This window comes from Crocuta crocuta, unplaced genomic scaffold (genome assembly GCF_008692635.1).
Source record: "Crocuta crocuta isolate KB4526 unplaced genomic scaffold, BGI_CrCroc_1.0 scaffold1307, whole genome shotgun sequence".
NCBI lineage: Eukaryota > Metazoa > Chordata > Mammalia > Carnivora > Hyaenidae > Crocuta > Crocuta crocuta.
In genome coordinates, this window is record NW_027533394.1 from 219,654 (window position 1) to 230,788 (window position 11,135).

Below are 11,135 nucleotides of genomic sequence, written 5' to 3' on the forward strand. Positions count from 1 at the left end.
CCGCGCCAGGCCGGGGCCAGCCCCATCGCAGGCTTCCAGAGAGCTCTCCCACCGGTCCCAGGGTCTTCACCTAAAGGTCTTCAGCCTAACGAAGCCCTCCATCCCAGTCCGTTCCAGTGTCCCTCGTGTCCTCTCCGCCTGAGATCCGCATCTACGATGTCCCAGGAAACCCCGTCGCAGGCAGCCTCCAGGTCCAGGCATCCCATGGACTCCCCATCCCCTGGGTCTGCCAGTCCCAAGTGTCAGATTCCCCGTCCCATCCAACGCCTGGACCTCTTATCTCAGGCGACCTCCGTCCAGTCCACTGCCCGGGTAGTCCTTGGATCTCTCATTCTAGCCGGTCCGCGGACCATTCCTCCATCCCAGCCAGCCCCCGTGTTCCTCCAGCCCAGGCAGTCCACAGCTCCCTTTTCCCAGGCAGCCCCTGCAACATCACTCCCCTATGCCCACACACAACATCACAGTCATCCCCCGACTCCAGCCAGTTCCTAAACTCTCCATCCAAGTCAGCACCCAAATCCCCAGTCCCAGTCAACCCCAGGATCCCAAAGGTTAGCCAGTGTCTGGGTCCTCCAACCAAGGCAGTCCTGGGAGCCCATCCCAACAAGCTCTGGGACTTCCCATGGCAGCCAGTCTTAGGATCAAAGCTCCATCCATTCATCCATTCAACTCTCACTTTCTGTCCTCCTTTGGAGATGCTCTTCTCCATTCTGTCCATCATCTTCATCCAATGAAACTGTACCCATCCTTCAAGACTTAAATGCCCCCTTCCTGAAGCCAACCTTGATTTCCCTAGCGAGAAGTGCTTGCTCTCTCTCCTCTGGACCTCCCATTGCACTTCTCTATACTTCTTTTGTGGCACTTGTGGGACAAGTGGAACCCTACTTTATAGTGCACTGGTTTATGTTCTTATTATAGCGCATTAGTTTGTGTTCTTGTTTTATGTCCTCTGCCAGGCTGAGCTCCCTAAAGCCAGAAACATGTCTTCATTCATCTTTGTGAGCAGGCTGAGGTAGAGGAGAAAGCACACGTTTTGCAATCAGACAAAACCGGATTTAAATTCCATCTTCTCCTCTCTGAACTTCCATTTCCCTATCAATAACACCTGCCTCACAGAAGTAGTCTTGGGAAAAAGCAGGTAAAAACACTTGGCACAGAAGACACAACCTGGGGGGCGCCTGGGGGGCTCAGTCGGTTAAGCGTCCGACTTCGACTCAGGTCATGATCTCACGGTTGGTGGGTTCGAGCCCCTCGTCGGGCTCTGTGCTGACAGCTAGCTCAGAGCCTGGAGCCTGCTTCAGATTCTGTGTCTCCCTCTCTCTCTGCCCCTCCCTGCTCGCTCTCTCGCTCTCTCTCTCTCTCTCTCTCAGAAATAAATAGAAAACATTTTAAAAATTAAAAAAAAAAAAGAAGACACAACCCGGGGAATAGGAGAAAATATTTGCAAATGATATATCTGATAAGAGTTTTGTATTCATAATATGCAAAGAACTCCAGCCCCCTCTCCACTGTTGTTACAGCCCAACAACAAAACAACCCAATTTTTTTTTGAATGGGCAAAGAATTTGAAGAGACATTTCTCCAGAGAAGTTGTACAAATGACCAGTAAGCTCATGAAAAGATGCTCAGCATCATTAGCCACCAGCAAAATGCAGATCAAAAAACAAAATGAGCTTTCTGAGCTACCCACAAGGTATTGTTCTGGGTTTCTGTCATAACCTAAAGGGAAACTTTCACGATTTCCAGAGCCCTTGGGGCCCTGCAGATGAAGGAGGGGGCTGTCCTGAAATTCCTTGCAGCAAGAACCCTCTTAGGTGGTGCCAACTTTGACTTCCAACCTTGACTTCCAAGTGAAACAGTGCATGTACAAAAGGAAAAGTTAAGGCATCTACATCTTAAATCTGAAGAGAACCTAAGAGAAGCTTCTGTTGGTGGCCGTTGAAAACCCAGCTGATGTCAGTGTCATATCCTCCAGGAATACTGGCCAGCAAGCTGTGCTGAAGTTTTCTGCTGCCGCTGGGGCCACTCCTGTTGCTGGCCACTTCACTCCTAGAAGCTTCACTAAACAGATCAAGGCAGCCTCCCAGGAGCCATGACTACTGGTCGGTCCTAAGCTGACCACCAGCCTGTCACAGAGGTTTCTTATGTTAACCTGCCTACCATTGCTCTGTGTTACACAGACTCTTCTCTGTGCCACGTGGACATTGCCATCCCATGCAACAGCAAAGGAGCACCTCAGTGGGTCTAATATGGTGGATGCTGGACCAGAAGGTTCTTTGTGCGCGCGCATGGTATCATCTCCCGTGAGCACCCATGGGAGATCATGCCTGATCTCTATTCATGCAGAGATCCTCAAAACATTGAAAAGGAAGAGCAGGCCACTGCTGAAAAGGCTGTGTCTAAAAAGGAATTTCAAGGTGAATTTACCGCTCCAGCTCCTGAGTTTACTGTTACTCAACCCAAGGTCACAGACTGGTCTGAAGGTGTGCATATGCCTTTAGCGCCTTTCCAGTACTTCCCTATTGAAGACTGGAGTGCTCAGCCCACCACTGAAGACTGGTCCGAAGCTCCCACTGAATGGATAGGAATAACCGCTGGGCGGTCTTAAACTGTTCTTCCACAGGCTCTTAAACAAAAAAATGGAAATAAGGTTGTTGAAAAATAAACATCAGCTTCTTTACACACACACACACACACACACCACACACACCACTTCACACCCACTATGGTAGGTAAAATAAAAAGGACAGACCGGAAGCATTAGCAAGCATGTGGAGAAACTGGAACCCATTCACTGCTGGTTGGGATGTAAAATGGTGTGGTCACTTTGGAAAACAGTTTGAAATTTTCTCAAAATGGTAAACATAGAGTTACCATATGACCCAGGAATTTTACTTCTAGGTATATACCCAAAAGAAATGAAAACATATGTCCACACAAAAACTTTCACATGAACATTCATAGCAGCATTATTCATAATAGCCAAAACGTAGAAACAATCAAATGTTCGTCTGCTGATGAATGGGCAAACAAAATAGGGTGTATCCACACAATGGAGTATTATTAAGCCATAAAAAGGAATAAAGTACTGACCCATGCTAAAACGTGGATGAACCTTAAAAACATTATGGTACATGAGACACAAAATGCTACATATTGTGATTTCACTTTTGTAAAATTCCAGAATAGGAAAAAGCACAGTGATGGTTGCCAGGCATGTGCTGGGGAAAGAGGAGTGACTGATAAAAGGTATGGGGTTTCTTGGAGGGAGAATGAAAATTTCTAAAATTAGATTGCGGTGATGGTTGCACAGCTCTGTTAATTAAAAATCACTGAACTGTACGTTTTTAAAGGCAGAATTTTATGATATGTGATTTTTATCTCAATAAAGCTAGTTTAAAAAAAACAGGGGCGCCTGGATGGCTCAGTCGGTTGGGCGTCCAACTTCGGCTCAGGTCACGATCTCACGGTTCGTGGGTTTGAGCCCATGTCGGGCTCTGTGTTCTCAGCTAGCTCAGAGCCTGGAGCCTGCTTCAGATTCTGTGCCTCCCTCTCTCTCTGACCCTCCCCTGCTCATGCTCTCTCTCTCTCTCTCTCTCTCTCAGAAATGAAAAAAACATTAAAAAATGTTNAATCCAATGAGGTTGGCAGTGCTATTAGCCGCATGTTATAGGTAAGGAAACCCAGAGGTTGAATTGGCTTGCCCAGAAGGATAGCCCAGATGCTCAGATGTTTCCTTCTCACTTCTTTGTATCTTTCCTCAGTACTTTATATATAAAAAAGGTGCCCCATAAGTGTTAAATTAACACATTCATCAAATACTTCTATTTATCCAGTAATCACTTACAGAATATTTATTATGTTCTAGGCAATACCTGCATTGTCATCTTTATTCTTGCTTCTCTCCTCCAGATTCCCTGTAGGGTATGGGGCAAATGGGTACAAATGTTCATTCACAAAATACTTATTGCATGTCTGCTATGTGTCAAGCACTGTTCTAGATGCTGAGGATATAGCAGTGAACAAAATAGACAACAATCCCTAACCTCATGGAGCTGACATTCTGGTGGGGCAGACAGAGAGATAATAAGGAAATAGAATATAAAGAGCACGTTGGATGGTGTACTAGATTGAATAGTATCCCCCCAAAACTTGAGGTCCACCTTGTGAATGTGATCTTATTTGGAAATAAAAGTCTTTGCAGATGTAATCAAGTTAAGGCGAGATCATGCTCTTTTAGCGTGGGTCCTAACCAATGACTGGTATCCTTATAAGAAGAGGGAAATTTGGACATAGACACACACACACACACACACACACACACACACACACACAAGAGAAGAAGAACAAGTGAAGAAAGAGCNAGGTCCACCTTGTGAATGTGATCTTATTTGGAAATAAAAGTCTTTGCAGATGTAATCAAGTTAAGGCGAGATCATGCTCTTTTAGCGTGGGTCCTAACCAATGACTGGTATCCTTATAAGAAGAGGGAAATTTGGACATAGACACACACACACACACACACACACACACACACACACGAGAAGAATGACACGTGAAGAAAGAGCCAGAGATTGGAGTCAACAAGCCAAGGAATGCCAAGGATTGCCAGCAACCACGAGAAGTAGGAAAGAACAAGGAGGGATTCTTCCCTAGAGACTTCAGAGAGAGCATGGCCCTGGCAACACCTTGACTTTGGACTTCTAGCCCCCAGAACTGTGAGAGATTAAATTTCCATGGTTTTAAGTCACCCAGTTTGTGATAGTTTTTTACAGCAGTTCCAGGAGACTAACATAGATGGTGATAGATGCTCTGGAGAAAGACAACATGGGAAAGGATGACAGAGAGCCCTGGGTGAATCAGCCTGTGCCCCCAGGGGGCTTCCTGTCTAGTCAGAGAACTACGACCCTAAATCACAAACAGGACCAACAAGACCATATGTAAAGCGCCAGAGTGGAGGCACCAGGCCTGGGGTGCTAGGAGGTCTTTATGGATGAGCTTAGGATTTCGACAGGTGGAAATGGTAGAGCAGAGAAATACCTGTTGAAGGGAACCACGTGTGGTGGGAGGAAAGGAGCAGTCAGTAAAACAGTGTGTATTTAGGGAACCACACACAATTTGGTTGAAGAGGGCACAAGAGATGCGTGCATGAGCTGGTGTGTGTGTGTGTGTGTGTGTGTGTTTGCGCGTGCGTGCGTGTTGTAAGGGATAGGAGGCAGTGGGAAGACATGGCTTGATTTAGCTTGGAGAAGTCTCCATTGCCAAGCTGAAGCATCTGGACCTTTTCTTATAGGCAATGAAAAGTCATGGTACATTTTTGAGCAAGAGAGCAACATGGTAGGCAGGGAGGGGGTCCACATGGATATTATATGTACCAAATATTACACACTACAAGGTGAGTCTTGTATTGGTCCGTTGTTATTTAGCAAAGACTGCAGTACTACCCTTTTTTCCCCTGCCTGCTGGCCCCCAGAGTCATTTCCCAGGAGCCTCAACCCCTGGTATGACTGTTCCAATTCCCCTTACCCTAGAGCCAGCTTTGCCAAGGAATATAGAGCTTGAGCAGGAAAGAACCCTGAAAACCACATCTCACCACTGCCAGTAGCCAGTCAACAAGAACTCATCATGATAATGAGAGCCAGGAAATATTTTCCTCAGATGCAAAGGTGGCATCTGTTCAAATTGGTTTTTCCTATTGGGTTCTCACAGCTCTGTCCATAAACAGATCTTCTCTTATACCGGTTAGCTGCCAGACGTAAAACAGGAAAATCAAAATTAAAAACAACAACAACAACAACAACAACAACAACAACAACAACATTGGTTTTTCCATCAAATCATTGCTTTTTCCATCAAAGAGTTTACAGTCCAGGGTACCTGGGTGTCTCAGCTGGTTAAGCATCCAACTCTTGATTTAGGCTCAGGTCATGATCTCATGGTTCATGGGTTTGAGCCCTGCATCGGGCTCTGTGCTCACAGCACAGAGTCTGCTTTGGATCCTCTGTCTCCCTCTCTCTCTGCCCCTCCCCCATTCTCTCTCTCTCTTCTCTCTCTCTGTCTCTCTGTCTCTCTGTCTCTCTGTCTCTCTCTCTCTCTCTCTCTCACACACACACACACACACACACACACACACATAAACGAATGTTAAAAAATAGCTTTAAAAAAGCTTATAGTTCAGAATATCAGTGCTGAAGTGACCAAAGAGATTAACTCATTTTTCACATGAGGACACTGAGAACTCAGGAGAAATGATTTGCACATTCTTGCTGTGCAACTGCTGGGCTGCAATCCCTTACTTGGGCTATTTCCTGAGGTCTGGTGTTCCAAAGAGTCTTAAGACTGCAGACTTTAAAGAGCAGAATGGTAGGAAAGTGACCATCTGTGAGGAGCATAGGGGAATGAAAAAGGAATGAAAAAGGAAGGAAAAAGGAAGTCTCTCATCTCTGTGGGGATCCCTGAAGAGATAGATATCGGTGCTTAAAACTGAGACAGTATTTAGCTAATTAGTTAATCATCTTTCCAGCCCTCTTTCCCCTAGTGGGGGAAGGGGCAAGATATATCCAAAGTACCTGTCAGTCCTGAACAGTCTCACAGAAAACACTCCTAATAGGCTAGTCTGGAGTTTTGTTTCAGGAAAAATTTTCTCTCTGAAGATGATTTGTAAGCTTGATCCTGTCAGAACATAAAACCACATAACCCAGTGTGTTTCCAAATTTGTCCTAGCTGCCATAAAACTTTGAGCCAAATTCAGAGTCCAATTATAATCCAGTTCATTTTAGGTACCTGGCAACATTTATTCGTGCTTCCTTTGCATGGTCTCTGGTCTGTTTCCTTCCACATTTTTATCCCTAATTGTCTTTCTTTCATGTTGTAACTGATGAGCCTCCTAATATCCTCTTTAAAGTAGGCGGGATATAAATTTTACATAAACTAGACTATATTTACAGATGCAAAGGGGATTTGAACTAGTGAAGAACATTTGAAGGAACAGATGATATTTGGCCTAGAAGAGAGCAGGCTTATGAAGACATGATTACTGTCTTCAAATAACCAGTAGGCTGTCAAGAGGGCAATGTGGTGGAATTATTATGCTTAGCTCCAAAGGGCACAACTAGAAGCAATGGGTGAAAATTACAGGGAGACAAATTCCCTGAGGGAAGAAACCTCTCACAGGCGAAGCTTAGTAAAACTGGGGAGTTCATTGCTGGAGGTCTTCAAATAGTGGCTGGACGGCCTCATTTGGAGGGTCTGTTGCATAGGGAATGGGAACATTGGACGGAGGGGCTGGTTAAGATGATTTGAAAGCCCCTTTCTGGTCCTAATAGATGCAAAATGCAGCTCTGGGTGTAGAAAAGAAGACTGAGGAGTGGGGGGACGAGTGGGGAAAGGAGATAGGAAAGAAAGAGACTGAAGTTCATCAAATGCTAGAACATTCTAGTCAAAAGCAGCGAACCCTAACTGCTTCTGAGATGCTCGCAAAGGGGAGAGTGGTCCAGAAACAGAATCCCAGGCTGCATTTCCCCAGTCCTATTCCATGTGACTCCTATGCGGCAGGAGAAATGAAAGTATCAGCTCCATCGCTCCCACTGCTGTTATTCAGGAAAGAGCACATCAAAACTGTTAGAGCTGGAAGGAGACTTAGAGATCGTATAATCTCAACCCCTCATTTTAGAACTGGAGAGAAAGAGGCCCCGAGAGTGGAAGGGGCCTTTCTACCAGTCAGCCACTTCACTGACGGTGTGCTGCTGAAGGGCAGGGACCATTTTGTTTACCTTTCAATCCCCCAACTGGACCTGGCCACAGGGCCTTGCACATGGTGAATGCACAGGAAGCCGTTAGAAAATCGAACTGAATTGCCCAGAAGAGCTGGAGGTAGAAGCTAGATCTTTTGATAACCCTCACCCCCTAGCCCACGATGCTTTCCATGACAAAAATTTCATCCAACTCAATTCAACAGACATTGATTTGGCATATTCATGTGCCAGTCCCGGAGCTATAGCAAGAGGTGAACAAGAGGCAGGCTGTGCCCTCAAGGAGCAAACAGCTCCTCCTGGGAGCTGGGCTCTTCCCTTCTTGGGCCCTGCACACCTACTGTTTTCTTTGCCATGGAAAAGCTTTTTGCTGCCGTTGCCTACTTACTGCCTATTCAGCCTTCAGATCTCAGTTCAAATGTCAGTTCCCCAGCAGCACCGTCTCTCACTCCCAGATGAGGCAGATCCCTCTGACACATGCTCTCAGGGAGTCGTTCTCCCTCCTTGAACTTAGCAAGTATGTAATTACATATTGATTTGTGTGGTTCTTTGTTTGCTTCCCCCCTTCCTCCTTCGGTAGACTGTTAGCTCTACAAGGGTAGATACTCCGTCTGTTTTGCTCCCCCCTGTACCATGAGTCTGGCAAAAAGCCTGGGACCTGGTAAGTAAGCAATAAGCAATTCATGTTTGTTGAATACATGAATCAACAAACTAATGGAATACACAGATAAATCAATTAGAACTACAATTCAACATGATAAGGGATAGAAGGTAATACAGAAATCAATTCCGTAGGAGGGAAGAAGCCAGCTCTTGCATCAACGAATCTGGCATTGTAGAATATATACACTGCCAGATAATCAGAGCAAGTGGCCAACAGCATAGCCTTAAGACAGTGTCCATTGGGGGCGCCTGGCTGGCTGTCAGTAGAGCATGGGACTCTTAATCTTGGAGTCGTGAGTTTAAGCCCCACGTTGGGTGTAGAGAAAGAAAGAAAGAAAGAAAGAAAGAAAGAAAGAAAGAAAGAAAGAAAGGGAAGGAGGGAGGCAGAAAGAAAGAAAAGAAAGTGTCTCTTGTGTTCAGACAAACCAAAGCTGTGTGTAGTATGTATTTCCCCAGCACCTGGAGAAGCAGGGTAGTTCTGCCACAGTGGGACAGACTAGGCATCTGAGTAACAGGCACAACGGGCAAAATCAGACCACATGGGGTTGGTAAGACCGAAAGGACGCTCCTGGGATTCGAAATCCACAGATTTCTCTGTTCCTCAGTGATGTCCTCTACAGGAGAAAGACCCACAGGATTGGTTGATCCTGGAATGAGAGGGCAGTTCTGCACCTATTGGGTGGGGGAAGACCTACTCCCAGGCGTAAGAGAGTGTTGCCCTCTAGTGGTAATAATGATCACGATTGTGATCATGATCATGATAATAACAAGTAGTGGATGTGGTCCTTGTTAGGGTGACCGACCATCCCAGTTTGCCCAGGGGACTGTTTCACCACCTAAGTTCCACTTTCCAGGGAACCTCTGAGTCCCAAGCAAACAGTAACAGTTGGTCATCCTACTCCTTGATGGCGTTCCATGCACTGTGCATACATACACATGATCTCATTAGATGGCTCAAAACCCCCAAGGCCAGGAATCAGGATTCAGGCTCCAGAGATCTGTAGAGCTTTAGATATCCAGTCTGATTTCCAGATGAGAAAAGAAAGCCCAAGAGAAGTATATTCCTTGTTCAACATCGCATTACAAATTATAGCAGAAGTGAGACCAGCATGTACATGTCCAGACCCATAGTGCCAGGCTGCCTACCCCTGGCATGCCCTTGCCTGCTTTGTCAGTTTGTCTAGGTCCCACGTCCTCCGGGAAGCCTTTCCTAAACTACTCACCTCTCAATCCTTTCAGAAAGCTTTCCCCTGAAACACTCCTCTGACACTTAGCATGTGCTATAGGTACTGCATTTGTTTAATGCTTTAAATGTATAACTGGGAAAAAAGGAAAGTTCCATGGCCTCCCACCCCCGACCCCCAAGAGGTACTGGGGAGGAGAACAGCCTCTGGGCATGGATCTCAGGTGTGCCCATAGTTTGTTCATGGCCCTGAGGAAAAGGCATTTGGCCTTGCAGAGCAAGGAAAGAAACAGGCTTCTGCAATTACCAGGTGGGGTGGATTTGGAGAGCCAAGAGCCGAGCAGAGGTGAGAAGGCATCCCCGCATCCTTTAGAGGAAAAGAGAGAGAGAGCCTTCCTTGCCGCAGTGATATCATCAGGGAATAGGTCCTAGTTTCTTGCTTCCAGAACTGCGGTGTCCTTTGGTGCTCCCCTGGTCCCTGACAAGGACCCCCCAGATCAGCTCTTGCCTCTCCCCTCCACGGAGACAAATTTGCAAACTCCCACATCTCTGTGGAAACGGCAGAGAGCAGGAGAGAAGAAAAAAGGAGAAAAATCCACCCACATGCCAACAAACTGGAAAAAAAATAACCCAGGCCTTGTCTCACTCAGCTGTTGGCTTGCTGCTCCCTCCCACTGTGATGGCTGCTCCTGCCTCCTGGACAGGGACCTGGCTCCGTGCAGCCTCCCTTCCCATCCTGAGCTGGCTTTCATCAATACCGCTCCCCCAGTCTCAGCTATGAGAAGGAGGGTCCTACAGCCTAGGGATAGAAAAGCTGGAAGGAAGGACTGACAGAGCCACCAAATGCTTGTGGCCAACTTCAAACTCAGTTCCCATCATTGTTCCCCAAACCATGCAGGGGACCATCCTCTCATCCCAGGGAGAGAAGTCAAGGAGCTCTGTCCCACCAGCAACTTCTCCCTCAGATGCTGTCTCCTGCCCATTTCTCCTGCTGCCTCTCTCTACCATTTCATTTTTTAAAACATTTTTTAACGTTTTATTTATTTCTGAGATAGAGAGACAGCGTGGGGCGGGGGGGGGGGGCGGGCGGGGGGGNCCGCACAGAGCCCGACTCGGGGCTCAAATCCACGAACCGTGAGATCATGACCTGAGCCGAAGTCGGACGCTTAACCACTGAGCCACCCAGGCGCCCCTACCATTTCATTTTTAGGCTCTGTTTTTAGTCGAAGTCCCTCTACTCCAACCTTTTCGTGCCTTATCCTTTCTTCACCTTTTGCCCAGTTTGGGGCATCATACCTTTTTAAAAAACAACAGAATGATGTGTGTTGATAGGAAAGGAGGGCTCTGGAAATCATCACTATTAGAAACTGTTAATGAAAATAGAGACGTTTAGCCTGTAGAAGAGAAGGTATGGACTCCCTTATCACGGAAAGATGGAACCACAAGGAGCTTTTTGGATAACTTTGTCTAACCCTTCATTTTTCAGCTGAGGTGACTGAGGCGGAGAGAGGGAAAAAGACCTGGGCCGTGAGGCAGAA

At 46.5% G+C, this 11,135-nt stretch overlaps 1 protein-coding gene and 1 pseudogene across 1 annotated transcript in view; one reads left to right on the plus strand and one right to left on the minus strand.

Annotated features, from left to right (window-relative positions):
- IQSEC2 (IQ motif and Sec7 domain ArfGEF 2) overlaps positions 1–709 on the minus strand; it is a 77,012-nt gene extending 76,303 nt beyond the window's left edge. The window contains 1 exon segment of the mRNA XM_077748283.1: positions 677–709. Coding sequence (XP_077604409.1) covers positions 677–709 — 33 coding nt within the window.
- Positions 710–980: 271 nt separating this feature from the next.
- On the plus strand, positions 981–2,608 carry LOC144218424 (small ribosomal subunit protein uS2 pseudogene; annotated as a pseudogene).
- The last annotated feature ends 8,527 nt before the right edge of the window (positions 2,609–11,135 follow it).